This window comes from Erigeron canadensis, chromosome 2 (assembly GCF_010389155.1).
Source record: "Erigeron canadensis isolate Cc75 chromosome 2, C_canadensis_v1, whole genome shotgun sequence".
Classification (NCBI taxonomy): Eukaryota; Viridiplantae; Streptophyta; class Magnoliopsida; order Asterales; family Asteraceae; genus Erigeron; species Erigeron canadensis.
This window is the reverse complement of record NC_057762.1, coordinates 30,885,218-30,901,510: the sequence shown is the minus strand read 5'-3', so window position 1 is coordinate 30,901,510 and position 16,293 is coordinate 30,885,218. Positions and strand designations below refer to the sequence as shown.

The following is a 16,293-nucleotide window of genomic DNA, read 5'->3' as shown; positions in this document are numbered from 1 at the left end:
ACCACCATCCACCTTCGCCACCAATGCTGCTACCGCCGTACGTCGCCATCACCCATCACCGCCACCAGCATCATATCGTTGCATCGTGTTAGTACCATTATAGTGTAATTACTTTGACATTATCTTTGTTGAGAATAATTCGATAATGAATCAACTAGTTCCTATCAGACGAATAAATCATAAATGGGGAGAGTAAAAATCCAATGAGGTCAATAGAAAAAGTGGTCAACCTTTCCTTCCTTCCTTTAACTTTCCGTTCAATTCAATAAACCCGTGTAATACACACACAAAAACACACACCGGCAACAAGATCTTCATTTCCATTCCAATTCCCAAAAAATGCAGCTGTAATATACCCTATATATATACATCAGTTGCATTTTTTCTTTCAAAACCTTAACAAGATCTAAATCTCGTGGTTCTCTACAGATCTAACAAAACCGCCATGAATCTCCCTCTTAATTACACTCTTCTTTTTCTTCTCATCTTCATTTTCTTCTCCGCATCCCTTATTTATGCTCAGGTATATATATACATATATTATTGATTTGTATCTATAGTTAATTAATTATTGTGATTAAATTGTTTTTTTTTTTTTAGGATGTGAATGAAAATGAAGACTCAACTGGATCTATAATAGATCTAGGTCGCCGTAGTAAAGTAAGTTAATTAAACCCTAACATTATTTTCTATTTATTTTATGCATTTTATATTAAAGTATCATGTTACAATAAAATAGTAATAATAATAATAACATGTAATTCTAGGATTTTTTTTACTAGTAAAACCTTAGCTCATTTAACATATAATCTTACAACTTTTGTAAGATTATATGTTACTTTTGTAACATATAATTAAGTAGCTCGGCTGACAACGATTTCGTTAGATTAGGAGGATGAGTTGACAAAGTTGTTTTTTTGATCGGCAATTAAGTTACTGCACTACGTTAGTCGTTAAATATGTACAGAACGAGGTAGATAGGATAGTCGGATTGATAATTGATTCACCAACTTTTTGTTTGTAATGTCAACCTGTTTTTGCGGATTAAGCAAGACCACCTTTTTGTTGTTTTCCTAGATTTTACGCATCACCTAACCTTGGTATCTTCATAAGAGAAAACAAGATGTATAAGTGTAATGAGAAGGGTCAAAAGTAATGTCAAATGCGATAGTTAATAAAAGTGACTATCTTTTTAGTCACCATGGAAAGAACTCGTAATAATTATCCGAATCCAATATAGGAGCAACTAAAACATCTAAAACATCATCAAAAGTATAATAATCGCAATGATGTAAATTTGCATAATTAACTGCCAAGGGATCCATATTACTGATAGGAATTATATATAAAATACCCAGGTTTCGACATACATAAATACCCCTTTTTTGAATAGTAAAACGATGTCACCTACTGAGAACAACTCTTGGTAATGCTATGCAGTGGAACATAATTAGCGCCAGTTAGTTTGTGTGTGTTTTCTACTGGTTATGGTGTGTATCTCCTTACCAAAGTGAATACTCATGAAATCGTTTTCATGATTGGTTAAGAGCACTATCACATCCCTAAAAACGAGATCTTGGTTTAAAGTTTCAACTAATTAGCAATGCAGTTTTAATATCGTGTTCGTGCTTAAAGGATTTGTACATTGTACAACAACTTTGGTGTAAAATATCTACTTAACTCTCTACTTTCTTGTTAGCTTCAGTTAAATTAAATGAGTTTATTAGACTAGAGCTAAGACGCATGGTTTGTAGTCTAAGCATATTATGTATGCTTCTGAACAAGGATGGTTCGGAATGTATAATTTATCAAGATGATCAGATTGTTTGACGTGATTTAAACCTCCATTGGTGACTAGCTAAGCATTATCAGTTGAAGTTTTCTCACGTGGTTCTGTCCTTTATGAATGTCACATTTTTTTTTATATATAAGGGTTTCATGACCCATTAACCCATGAGGTGTTGTTTGGTTACATGATGCGCACAATTAACTAATGTGGCTCCCAGAGTTCAAGTTTAACCCACTTTGATTTGCTTTATATGCTCATGTGTTTGCATTTTTCCTGCTTCCGCTAAATATGTTGCGTTGGTCATCTCTGATATGTGACACCATTTCTCCAGAATTTTGGCATATTTAGGAATGCCAACTGTCAGCTCTATGAACTTCTTAAAGGACATGCTCCTAAAGCATCAACTTTGGTTTTTAGGAATGCCCTCTCTCCATTGAATTTTGGCGTATTTAGGAATGCCAACTGTCGGCTCTACCGACTCCTTAAAGTTCAGGGTCTCAGTGTAACCACTCTAGTTTTGTGTTTACTGTTAGGCATACTTTGTTGTCATCATCAATATATCTAACTTCTTGGATTGCTTCCATGTTGGATTTGCATGGCCAATTGGCTATTACATTCCATAATAACAAGACAAAACTACTATTCATGGTTGCTAAGCAAAGTTGGCCTTGTTGGCCACAGTTGTACAAATTTATATTATTTGATTAGGTGTTTGATTATTTCATTTTATATTATTTTTAACTCTTAATCGATATACACATACGAAACAAGGCATATTCAAAGAGGAGGGTTTGTTGATTCATTGTATCTAGTGGAGCATTGCAGTTTACAGTCAATGGGTTCTATCTTCCAAGTCGATGACAATTTTCATAAGTCGTTCAAGTTACCCATGAATTCGAGGGGAGGGGTGCTTCTTTTGTGTTTCAGGATGATTTCGATAAGTTTTTCCGGGGTCTGTCAGGATGCAATTAAAGCTTTCTCAAGATTTGACCCAGCACAGTGAGAGAAGAAACAAAATAACATATTGTCTGGCTGAAAGCTAGAGTCTGCCCTTCGCCTCTTTTAAATTCTTGTTTGGCATAAGAAGCCCAGAGTTAAGGAAAAAGGTTCCATACCTATCAATTCATTGAAGCTTCTCATAAATCATATATCTCCTCGACTGTTATCCTCTCCAAGTTATGATGATTTCATCCAAGGTCTTTCCCCTTTAAGAAAACTACTCAAGAACCAACCAATCAAATGTCGAATTTCAAATATCAGTATCACGTTCAAAACCAAAAACTTCAAAGTTCAAATCCTACCTTGCATGACTCCTTGTTTTGTGTATTAATAACTAGGGAGTAGGGATGATGTTACTCACTTTGACATGGGACCACTTGAATAACCTAGGAGTGTTAGCATAAATTAAGGAGTTATCAGTTTTTCACACATGTTCATTTAGTTGTTTGGCATTGCACCTGCACAAGCTAAATGAAACCACAAGCTTCGGTAAAGTTCATTTTGTTTCTTTGTGAAATTGTTCTAAGCCCTTAATGTTTGAAGGCCTAGCAAAGGGCATATTTCTTTCCCTCTTCTTTTTTTATTTAGAAAGTTATGTGCTATTTTGACAAACTTAAGCAACAAGACCTACAAACTATATTATTAATATAAATTAACAGTTTCTGTATCTTTTTATCTTGACAAAATTTTGATACCCAATCGTATGCCTTTCTATATTACACATTGAGTAATATGAATTGATTTTGCTTAATACATCTTAATGCGCTATATATACTCGTACAGGTTGTTGTAGAGACACTTAAAAAGAATGTTATAGGTGACAAGATTGATCCAAAAGCTGTACTCAATTTGGATTCTGGTCTTGGCGTTGTTGATGCATTTTTTGCTAGTTTGTCAATGATCCTTGTCAGCGAGGTGTGTGCTCTTTCATATATTTTTGTACCCACAGTTCACTACTTATAATACTGAAGGCTATTTTTGTACAAGCCACAAGGGAGAGTGCATTTTTGCTGAGCTCAGTCATAACTTAAGCTGAAAAATGATATGTTGTTTTTTATGTTATAAAGACCTGTTTCTCTTAAGGGAGTTCAACCTATAAGCTGAGATTAGCGGATTGAAGTGACAAATTTTCTTAGAGTTGGCACTTTCAATAAATAGATTAAATAAATAGTAATTGATAAGATATGGTCAGAAAGTGTTTCAGGTTAACCTAACCTTTGCCAAGATTTACTTGGTTTGCCCTGACTTTTTCTGACCCGTTACACAACTTGCTGTCCTTGATCATGCACTTCTAACAATGTGCTTATGGCCTCTTTGTAGCTAAAAGCTGAGTGATATGTCAAGTCGTAACTCTGAACTAGACGCACTACTGAGAGTTGCATAGTTGCGACTTCTCATTCTTGTTTGATAATTAATAAATCCTTCTCAAGATGCTTAACTAATGCTGTGTTTACTAAATTTCGTATAGATTGGAGATGAGACTTTCATTATAGCAGCTCTTATGGCAATGAGACATCCAAAGTCAATTGTTTTGTCTGGGGCACTTAGTGCACTGTTTGTGATGACGGTATGTAGTCACTTTGTGTATTTAATACTTTTCCTTGAATTTCTTTCAAAAGATTGTACTATATCTTATTGGATATTAATTGCAATGATGAGATAGGCACTACAATAAATCCTGATCCAAGCTGTTTCCATATAGAATTATAATCTTTATACACATATGCTCGACAATCTTTTTGTTTTCAAGGTATCTGTACTGAATTTTAATCTAACTTGGTATGCAGATACTTTCTACAGGGCTTGGTAGGATTGTTCCAAATTTGATATCAAGGAAGCATACAAACAGTGCTGCTACAGGCATGCAGCTTACCTTTTCTGCTTGAATGTTGATTATTAGACATTAATACTTGTCAATACTCAATAATTCAGTATTTTATATTATTAATCTCATATAAGAGCCTTATTGTTATGTTCAAACTCCATATAAAATGAAGATTGCCATACTTCTAACTTCTTGTTCAATAATGCAGTTCTTTATGCCTTCTTTGGGATGCGGTTGCTGTATATTGCATGGAGATCATCAGATTCAAAAGCTTCCCAGAAGAAAGAAATTGAGGAGGTATGTCTGTATGACTCTCCACACTTTGTTTTCATTTACTGGATGCGACCAATATGAAATTGCTTGAAATTTATCTGCGCCTATAAACACTAGTCAATTGAGTATCAGTTTACCAAATGCATTGACGCATTGTTCTTACTGTGCTTGCTGGAATAGTGGACAATTGTCAAAATCAAACCCAGATTTTGTTAAAAAAATGATCCTGTAAAATGTCAACTTTGCAGGTTAAGTTATCATGTACTAAATTATAGTATTATGCCTTAAAACTCTAGTGTATAATCAACTAAGATTGTCCATTCAAGTTATTGATGTCTACTTATATTTGTAAATGTATCTTGCATTAAATTGACCAAATGAACAATGAAATGCATACAGGTTGAAGAGAAACTCGAGTCCGGTCAAGGAAAAACTGCTGCGCGCCAGTTCTTTTCTAGATTCTGTACGCCTATCTTCCTGGAGGTATATTACTGCAATGGATCATTAAAATGTTATTTATTTACTTATTGTTTTATCATTTTATTTAAGTTGCACACATATTAAATAAACACGTTAACTAATCGAATCATATTGAAAAACCATACCTTTTGTGGTGCTATCAAGGTTGGCAAACCTGGTGGTAGAATAAAAGTCGATGTGAACTATAACGCCCCCCTCTTTTCAATTTTCATCTTATGTGTAAGCATGAAATCGTTTTTCTTTTAAACACTAAAACACGTCTGGGTTTTGTTCTTCAATAGAAATTTTGAAATACGAATATCTTTTGTATTACAAAAGCAAGTAAAGGCGAATGAAATTGAAGTCTTAGGAATGTACACTATGTTTAACACATCTGGCTTTTTCATTGCGCTTAAAAATACATTTAGAGGAGGTTGATTTTATTTTTTATTTTGTTTTGAGTTACTATGTAAATGCAGTTGATTGTGATTTGTGAATCGGTAATGATGTTGATCAGGTTGGACACAACTGTCTAGCTACAAGACCTTTTACATGCTTACAGTTCTACCCTTTGTATTCTTATGTACCTAAATGATTGCCGTTTGGTCCATGATTGACTAATGGTTTCCTTGATGTACTTTTATTGCAGTCATTTATTTTGACATTTTTAGCAGAGTGGGGAGACCGAAGCCAGATTGCAACAATTGCAGTAAGATATTCCTTCTTCTGTGTTACCTTTTATCAATTGTTTGTGTGGCAAATTCCGAGACAAAAAACCAATAAAGAACCTGACCAATATTGATGTTCTTATATGTTGTTGAAGTAAAATAAAAATTACTGTCATGGATTGTAAATCTTAATACTTCAACAATTATATGTTGATGCATACATGACACCTTTTCTCCTTAAATTGCAGTTGGCGACTCATAAAAATGCAGTCGGGGTTGCTATCGGAGCAACAATAGGTCACACTATCTGTACATCTGTAGCAGTAATTGGTGGCAGCATGTTGGCATCAAAAATCTCACAACGCACCGTTGCAACAGTCGGAGGCTTGCTATTCCTTGGTTTTTCTATCTCATCATATTTCTACCCTCCTCTATAACAACGGGTCAAAATGATCTATATCTTTAGGTGCAAATGTTGTCGGTTTGATCTATGTTCTATAAATATATTTTCTCACAACCCTTTGCTGTCCCAACAAGAATCATGTAAAATTTTAGGGCAAGTTTGTTCTATTCTTTTCTTTTTGTAGTCGTATATGTAAAACATTATATCGATTGATATTTTGACCCATCAAAACAGTTTTTAGGAACCGCACCCAATACACAGTTTATAAAATATGAAGTTGTATACGAGTTTGGATTTCAATTAACCATTAACCTATAATTTTTCTTCTTAATTTATCTGCCATTTCCCCATCAATATAAGAACAGTTTATTCATTTTATCGATATGTTTTTCGTTTTTTAGTTTTCATTATTAAATTTGCTTACGTCTACTTTCATCCCATTCGTACTGGATATGCAATGAAACAGTTACATTTGCATACAAATAAAAGTTACTCCATGCTTAGTAATTAGTAAAATATGCACTCTTTACCGATTAGCTTTATGGGTTTATATTGGTACACATTTATAACGAAAGCTTAGAGGTCGGTAACTATTTATAAGCTTTGACATTACATACAATTCAGCCATGCCAACATTCATGTACCATAAAGTATGCAAAAGTAACTATGCAACATTGCTACTAACATATACTAACATTGTTATTTCCTAAAGAGACAATTATGTTATTAAAAAAATATAGTCTCTTGCTAAATCTAAAAAAAAATAGAATGTAAGTATATAGACTTGTTACAAACTAACAGCTTTTATCATTTATGTACCATACTGCTCTTTAGCCCTTTAATTTTTGGTTTTTTTTAACAGCGAGTTAGTTGTTATTAGTTAGCATTTGATATAACACAGTGACATCTAATTGGGCAATATACGGAGCTCGAACATGCATGTCATCCAACTTATGATAATATAGTTGAAATTTACCATTTAAAATTATTATTTATATCTATAGTCGTAGTAATAAACAATTAAATAGTTCTCTAGTTATTTTTGTTTATCGTGTAAAGGTATTAAAATAACTTTATATTTTTAAGTTCTTTAACTTGTATAATAACAAATAAACAAAGCAGCAAGATTGGATCAAGTAGTTAACATCCTTGCCTCTGGAGACAGAGGTCATGGGTTATATCCTCATCCCTTACAAGGTCGGATGCCATTTTCTATCTTTAGATAAAACCTGGAAGCAGCCTCTCTACACCGTCGTGGTAGGGGTAAGACTGTCTACATCTTATATAACCTCCTCCATACACCGTCGAGGTATTGAGACCCAAAACCCGTAGAAGACGGCATTGGGCGTTACTTAATTACTTACTTTATAATAACAAATAAACTATTTAATAAAAACATTTTACATATATTTGTCAATAAATGTTTGAGCAAATTGTTTGTTCAATAAAAAAAATATGCATTAATACACATAAAACATTTAAAAATATGTGATGTTACTAATTTAATGTCCGGATATCCGATAAGATTGAAATAATACCAAAAAAAATAACATGATCTCTTCGAAGACATCCGATAATATTGAAACAATAACGAAAACTATTATTACTTTAATCTTTTGTTTATATACTAGATTTTGATATATTTAAGAAATTTTCAATATAAGATAAATGGTCAAATATGTATATTTAAATATTAAAAATGTAGATAAGCTCAAATTAAATTAATATAATTCTTAAAAATTGATTACATATATTTATTTCATTTTTTTTAAATCTTTTTTTAGACAATATTTGTTTATATTTTTTGATCTAACATTTTTTTCCCTTATTAATACCTAAAGATACTTTAGATCTTACTCAAAACACATTACAACATATAATTGTCCGTACTTGAAATACTGGAGATTGTAGTTATAAACCAACTTTAGTAAAAGCAGTTAATAACAATTTTAATGACTACCTTTCATTTCTTTATTTAAAATAATGTATCAACTTGCATGCGAAAACCAAAATATATAGATTGAAGAACAATATTTAAAGTTCATGATCGAATTAAAAGATAAATTTTGACGTACCAATAAATTGAAATTGATTTAGACTAACGGATTATTAGTTAATAAAATTAAAATTATATAAGTGTTAGTATTATATGAAAGAAAAGGAGTTTTATATATTTTATGAAAGAATTTTTTAAAAACAATATGTTGAATTTTTTTTAATAATTAAATGTTAAACAATAGAATAAAAAATTTCAAGTTGATTGCTACAAAATGTATAAGTTAAGTATTTAGTGAGATTAAAATGTGTGAACTATCTATAAAAAACAAAAAATTATAAATTGTAAAAACTTTAGATAATGATTAATAATTGGATAATTATAAATTATTATTTTTTAATCTTTATTATAAGATTCATTTGGAATAGAAAAGTTTAATATAGATATACATGTAAAGTTGGCTTTTATAATTTTATCAACAACATCCATAGTAGCTATCCATATGTATAGGCGTATAGCTGGGCTTCAATGCATAAGTCGTAACAAATTTAGATATATTAATTATGTTATATTTAAATTTAATATATAAAGATTTCCATAAATTTTAAATTGTAATTTTTATATTTATGACATCATCAATTTTTAATTTGATAAAATTGAGCTTTGTGATTGGTTAATAAGCTATTAGGTCAGTTGTCTTTTAATATATATCTATAAACGCTTATAAAGAAAATAGGTTTAAGACTTTAAGCACTTTTTACAATATCCTTAAATTACCCCTAACCGTAAAGTAAGTAACACACGTTCACTTCACACAACTTCTTTGTCTCCCTTTCTTTCATACTATCACTTTCCAGTGTGACAGTGTCCATCATCACCGACACCCCGATCATCGCCTTGTGTATCTACTATCACCACACTTAACTATCATTTTTTAAATGGTACCGCTGCAACGCGCGGACACACATCTAGTAAAGATATAAACAAAGCTTAAATCTCATAAGTTATATATATATATATATATATATATTGCATGGATATGTATTCAGTATTCGATTAGATATATTTAAAACCAACCCTAATTGTGACTTCAAGTAAATCAATGTGGCCACAATTAAGAATCCTGACAATGTCATTATGAATATATATACATATACATTAATGTTAAAGGATAACACATTAATATAGGAAAACGATATTTCATATGCATACATCAATTGTTGCCACTTAACTTGAATATAAAGATTGAATAGACTATGACACCACAAATATAGATGCTTGAACTGGATTAACTTAAATCTCAAGATTAAATACACCAAGACAAAACGCATATAGGGCTTCAACGCCTCTTAATGTCCCAAAGCAATGACAAACCAGTAAAGTTATATATCATTGTTATTAGTAAAGTATAACTCGAATATATATCATCCAATCTAAATGCAGAAAAGGAAGGATATATACTTTTAATTTGAAAATGAAAGGGACTGGAGTTTATTTGGATTTTAGGTGACACATTGAGTAATGCCGGATACACTTTGAGTTTGGGTTAGTTAAGAAAAATTAAAATGCTACTTTTTTCAACAAATATCTTAAAGTTCATTAAATCTGATACATAAAAACAAATTTACTTTATAGTTTGAAAACAACATGTAAAAAGTTCATTTTATTTGTATGTGATAAAAATCAACAATTTGTTGTTTGATGGAAAGGAATAATATCACAGTCACAAACAAGATAATGAAATGACAAACTATAATTGTATGAACTATTGCATACAATCATCTTGTTTTGTTTGATTGTTATCACTTATCAATTATTGTATCTTGGACCAATAGAAATGAAGAACAACATCTAGGAAAAGAGTTTTATAAATCCACAAAACCAAAGAACCAATATAAATTAACGTTTAAACAAAGATATACACCGGGCTTATTAGCTAAAAACGAACATGAACTTTCCCCAAACAAATGCTTTTATTCGCTTTCAAATTTCAGAAGTAGCTGAACAGTCGAACTAGATGAACGAAACAATTGCTGAAAACAAACCAAAATTACTCATAAAAAAAGTTAATAAATTTAGTTACATTATAGCCACACAAAAATTAGTGATCCATTGACAAAACTTGTGTCTTTTTATATAAAGGTCTCAAATTTTATCTTTGATGTAAACCTCCTAATATCCACGAAGATTCATATATTAAATGAGTCGTTCCGGAATTAATAAGCTCGCATAACAGTTGAAATTCATCAAACTCATAAACGAAACGAAACAAAACAAAACAAACTTACTACATTTCCTATTTTGCTCAAACACATCACAATAAAATGTCTCTCCAAACTTACACTTTTTACATAAATCAAAATTACCTCAAACTTGATTCAATATTTCCAATTAATAGAGAAAACATATAGTCACATTCTCTAATTTAAAACCTTTGACATTATTGCCAATTTGCCATAACCCACAACACTAGCATTTTAATGCCACTACAAAGTACACTCTCTCACACACCTTCACAACCACTTTCATTCATCATCTCCTACAAATTACCATTACATATTTCCACCAGATTTCACTTCCCCATGTTTCATCACACTTTCTTTCAACTTATATCACTTCTAATCTAATCCAAAAAAAAAAAAACTTAAAATTCTAAACCTTAAAAAATCACTCTAAAATCTTTGTCTTATAAACAATACAAAACAAAATAAAAATGTTTTTTTCTGGAGTTATTTTCTCTCTCCTCATTTTCCTCGCCGGAGCTCAATTTTCCGATGTAAGTCATTTTCCTATCACATTTTTTTATAATCCAATTTTTTGTATGTATATATGTTATTTATAATGGGTTTTTTAAATAAATTTGTGGGTCGGTTTTATTTTTTTCCTTTATCCAATAATTTATGATAATTTTAATAATCTAGATTTTTTGAAATTATAGGCAAATTGGTTGCCGGCGGCGGTGCCGGAAAATGTAACAACGGTAGAGATGGTGCCGTGGATAGAGCCAGGAAAAAGTGCAATGATGGGGTTGATGTTAAATGACAGTCGCCGGAAGTTGGGCAGCTTTCAGATTTGTTCATTGTGTACTTGCTGCGCCGCCGGCAGCGGTGGCGGCGGTGGAAAAGGTTATTGTTTGCCTTCGCCTTGTTGTTATGCTATCAATTGCAACATCCCAAATAGGCCTTTTGGTTTTTGTTCATTCACTCCAAAAACATGTAATTGCTTTAGGTGTCATCTTTAGAATAAGTGTTAAGCCCTAAATCTTTTTATTTTTATATTTTTCTTTTTGTGATTTTTCTTATTTTTAGCTTAATTGAAGGGGGTTTATTATTATTAAATTTGGTTAATGTGATCTATTGATCATTATTACTTTATATATATTATTATTTTATGTTAGGATTCTATTTGTGATTATTGTAATGAGAATCTAGTTTGTACCTTTTTTGGATAATTGTTGCCAAATCTACAAAGAATGTCATGTGTCATTAGGTTTCACTTCCATTGTTTGGACTCTAAGAAATAGGTTTCATGCTTACATGTTGTAGTCAAAATTTTGTACCAAGATCAGATTCTGTCAATGTTAGTATAGAAAAAGTTATATTGGTATGCTTAATCTAGAGTTGTAAGGTGAGTTATGGTTTGTTTAATTAGTTTTGCAAGGTGAGTTTAAAATTTTACTATTCGACTTGGATTGTAAGAAAGCTTTGATTGCCATTTCAAGTCAAAGAAGTAGTTCAGTTTAACAAGTTATAAGCGTACCACTTGATTCAAACTAAAACCTGACCCGAAAAAAACTAGGTTCACGTTAATGATTTTCAACCCATCAAACTGACTTTTTTTCAGGACGGATTCGAGTTGGCCGGTTGGGTCCTTGAGTTTTTGGTCGACCCGTCAACCCGGAAAATATAACTAATTTCGACTCATTTGAACCAATTGATTCAAAGTAACCATTCTACCCACCAAACCATTTGACCCAACAACAACCCATTCGACCCGCTAGACCAAAAACAAACCAATTCGACCTTTCAACCTGCCAAACTTACCCAAAACAACCCATTTTACCCAAAACGAACCCATTTGACCCATAAATTCATTTGATCAAGAACTACCCATTAAAATTAATTAGGTTGATCTAAGTCGAGTACATGTTGAAGTTTCTATCCCGGAACTTTTAGTGGGTGTGATTATATCAGAGAATCGCCAACCCGACGTACGTCAACCCGATTTACAACCCTATTAGAGGATCGAGAACCAAATCGTTTGACCTCAGCCCTCGGTCAGTCTTAGGCGGTTTCCGGGTTGCATTTTTGGTTCCATGCTCATCTATAAAGCAATAAGCAAATTATATTGTTATAGAACGCTAGTTAAAATACTTAAAGTATGTTTGTATAAATGAAGAACCTTGTGGATTGGTTTAGTTAATAAGAGTCAATGATGTGACTTTGATATATATATATATATATATATAGATGGGAAGAATCAAATAAGAACAATTTTAAAATAAGAACGATGAGATACCTTAAAATCATCATTTTGATGCATTAAAAGTCCATAAAACTGACATAGTGCATAACTAATTATCATTATTTAAGTGTTTAACAACACATTGATTCATCAAAATCAAAAAAATCACGTTTTTTTGTTGGATGTATCATTTTGATGAATATGCATCCAAGATGGATGCATAAAACAAAAAACATGATTATTTCGATTTTGACAGATGAATGTGTTGTTAAACACTTAAATAATGATAACTAGTTATGCAATATGTTAGTTTTATGGACTTTTAATGCATCAAAATGATGTTTTTAAGGTGTTCTCACCGTTCTTATTTTAAGAGTGTTCTCACCGGAATGTATATATATATATATATTTTTTTTTTTTTTTCTTCAGTTTTAGATGAACATTAGTAGTGAGGTTCTACTCGCATATTCTCTGTCGTATATCTTTAAGTCAACATAGGGTTTGTATCAACATTTATGGGTAGGTCCAAGTACAATATGATATGGGTAGTATTGTATCTTTTCATTTTCGTTGTTAATATATAAGGTAATGCATGTGGGTTGCTTCTAAGAAGTATTATTTAATATGTATTGTATTATTGAATAGGTTAGGTTCCTACTTCACTTTGGTTTAGTGTGCATCTAAACGGAACTTTGGCTCATGGGTTTGTGAAACAAGCACTAAAAATAGTCTAAAATCATACTTTTATGAATGAGGGTTTGAAAATTGAGACATTCCTTAATATATGGAAATCACTCAAACCTGTATTTGAGGGTGGTTCTTTTTTTTTTATTCCAATTGCAATATCATTTGGAAGCGACACAAACTCTTAAGGAAGTTTATATAGTAAGAAGTATAATGATTTCTTATTGCAATATCCTATAGAGACTAGTGTAAGATTGTATAATGAAACTTCAAGAAGCTTATACACCTATGAGATTGGTTTAGTAAAAAAAACTTAAAACCTCTTCAATTGTTTAATACTCGTATCACATAATCACTTCCATAACAGATCGATATGGAAACACCTCTTAAAAACCATCTAAGCATAATAATGCGAGGTGCAATCAAGAGTATCTAATGTACATTCGATCATGCATTGCACTATGCGTTAACATTGCCTGTAGTAAAAGTTACTGATACACCACACGGTATGGGTTTACCAACACGCTAAACCGAACAAAAATTTCTTATAAGATACTAACACAATATTTAGGAAATGTCGATAATACTTGACAAAATCAAATCTTATGCTTGGATTCCTTCATCTTAAGTTGTTAGAATCCTATCCTATATGATCTTTACCCCAACAAGATTGATGTAGGCCTAAATATTGAAGCTGGCCAGGACCATAAGCAATTAAGCCCACCTACCATATGCATCGCATTCATTTTAATTTATCTTTGGTCAAATTTAATTTGCAACCTTTTGACCAAGCTAGGTTAAACATTTCTTAACATGATTCCTTTTAATGCTGTTTGAGAATAACTTCGTCTCTTATTAAAGAAAAATGGATTATGTGCTAGCTAGTTATATTAATTTTATAAAAGACAATTATTTTATACATATATAATTACGATAAAGTTGTAAGATTTTTTGTTGGGGATAAACAGTATATAACGAACAAAACCGGATATTAAACAATCACTGAAATAACGATACGCTTTCAGATTGAATCAATTCGGTGGTTCATCAAAAGTTATTCAACCGGATATGATTAAGAAGTTTTTGTATGTTTTGTTTGAGAGAGAACTAGAAAAGAAGAAGAGACAAGAGAGAAAGATTATGAACGCATAATCTGATCTGAGGCCCATTAACGGTCTTTTGTAGACCGTTTTCAAAGGCTTTCCAAGTTGTCACTTTTGGTCCCTTAAGTTCCAAAAATTAAATTTTCGGAGTGATTTTTACTATAACAACTTAATGGAAATAAAAATATTATTCAACCGGGACCCTCAAGCTCGACCCCAGCCAAGGGCTTTGCCCTTTGGACCTCGCTCCCAGGGGAGCTGTCCTCGGACCCCGTCCCTTAGGGGTTTCGCCCCTAAGATCATAATAAATTTATATGCACTTCGCACCGTCATACTTGTATGATATATTATTATGACTAAAAATTACACTAAAATATCCAATATTTTTAAAACAAAAATTATTAGTAATCAGAAGAATCTGGCAATGCCCTGGAAAACGAACTAATTACAACAAGTAAACTGGATTAATACGTCATCATGGTCAACTTGCTAAACTAGATTTCCAACTATGAGTATTGATTAGAAAAACGACATAGAAACAATACTTTTTCTTTTTAAACACCGAAGGGCCGGAACACGGGTATACCGAGGGTCTACCCGATCCCCTCCCTCTGCCCGTCTCATCCGGTATATTCAACTCGCACGCCAAAAATATTAGCTAGTAACAATGCTCGAGACGGGATTTGAACATGTGACCCTTGTTACAACATCTGGGGTGTCCAACCATTGCGCTAGCAAGTAAAGGACAACATAGAAACAATACTTACTAGAAGGATCGTAGCATGGAATAAAACTTCTAATACAGTTTACTAAATAAAAGGTCATTTCTTCTTATAGGATAAAGGAAAGAAATTTCGATACAATTAGCATTATTTTTTTCAGATCGAAAGTTATAGATAATCATTATCTGATAATGTAATGAATTAATGGTGAAAGCAATCGTTTTCGGGTGCAGTAATTAAGACTGATAAATTAGTATGAAATGGCATTGAAGTTGACATCAATTAAAAGCCACGTGAATTTTATTGAGACAATTTCACAAAAAAAAAAAGGTGGTATGTGTCCACAAATGTTTTACGTACGGTTTTTATATGCAAGTTTTATGTACTTCGATTCATACCTGCAGGGTGTTCCATAAGTAAGTGTCAAAATTTAGATTTTAGTTATTGCAATTTTCAAACTATGGTAAATGATATAAGGATAATGGAGGGAAAAACTATGGTAAATGATATAACATAACATCTATAATATAAGCTTATAAACATGTTTAACATGTAACAAATTGGGGTGTAGATCCTCTTAAAGTTGAAAATAACTTGAGAGATCAAGTTAGAACAATTTTGACTTTTGATTTAAAATCAAGGGTCAAGATTTTCTCAAGGTGGGTAACTTGGGGAAATTTCATCCCAACAAATTGTATTTTTGAACGTGGCGTTGTCAACTCGTATCGTACTACTCATTGACCTTTGTAGATTGATGGCTTGAAATTGATATCTTCTCTTTCATTGCGCCTAAAAACAAAGGAACCCATACTTAGTACCACAATTTTTTTTTATTAATATACCATATTGTATAACTGACATAACATGCACTTCAAGTATATAATACATAATAACGGTAAATTTATTAA

At 31.8% G+C, this 16,293-nt stretch overlaps 1 protein-coding gene and 1 long non-coding RNA gene across 2 annotated transcripts; both read left to right on the top strand.

Moving 5' to 3' along the window:
• The first annotated feature begins 245 nt into the window (after positions 1-245).
• On the top strand, positions 246-6,700 carry LOC122590204 (GDT1-like protein 3). Its single transcript, XM_043762541.1, has 9 exons — positions 246-523; positions 601-660; positions 3,572-3,703; positions 4,257-4,355; positions 4,576-4,648; positions 4,822-4,910; positions 5,286-5,369; positions 5,995-6,054; positions 6,262-6,700. Exons 1-9 carry the CDS (start codon positions 446-448, stop codon positions 6,448-6,450), a joined length of 864 nt encoding a protein of 287 aa, XP_043618476.1. The 5' UTR covers positions 246-445; the 3' UTR covers positions 6,451-6,700.
• Positions 6,701-10,598: 3,898 nt separating this feature from the next.
• On the top strand, positions 10,599-11,863 carry LOC122589543. The gene is made up of 2 exons (XR_006322282.1): positions 10,599-11,188; positions 11,351-11,863. It is a non-coding gene; the product is annotated as an uncharacterized LOC122589543 (long non-coding RNA).
• The last annotated feature ends 4,430 nt before the right edge of the window (positions 11,864-16,293 follow it).

What these genes read in the sequence shown, in the direction of transcription:
- LOC122590204 (XM_043762541.1), top strand. Translation starts at nt 446, where the DNA reads ATGAATCTCCCTCTTAATTACACTCTTCTTTTTCTTCTCATCTTCATT. An exon ending in ATCTAGGTCGCCGTAGTAAA is followed by an intron (nt 661 to 3,571) that starts GTAAGTTAATTA and finishes ATACTCGTACAG; the next exon opens with GTTGTTGTAGAGACACTTAA. An exon ending in GTGCACTGTTTGTGATGACG is followed by an intron (nt 4,356 to 4,575) that starts GTATGTAGTCAC and finishes CTTGGTATGCAG; the next exon opens with ATACTTTCTACAGGGCTTGG.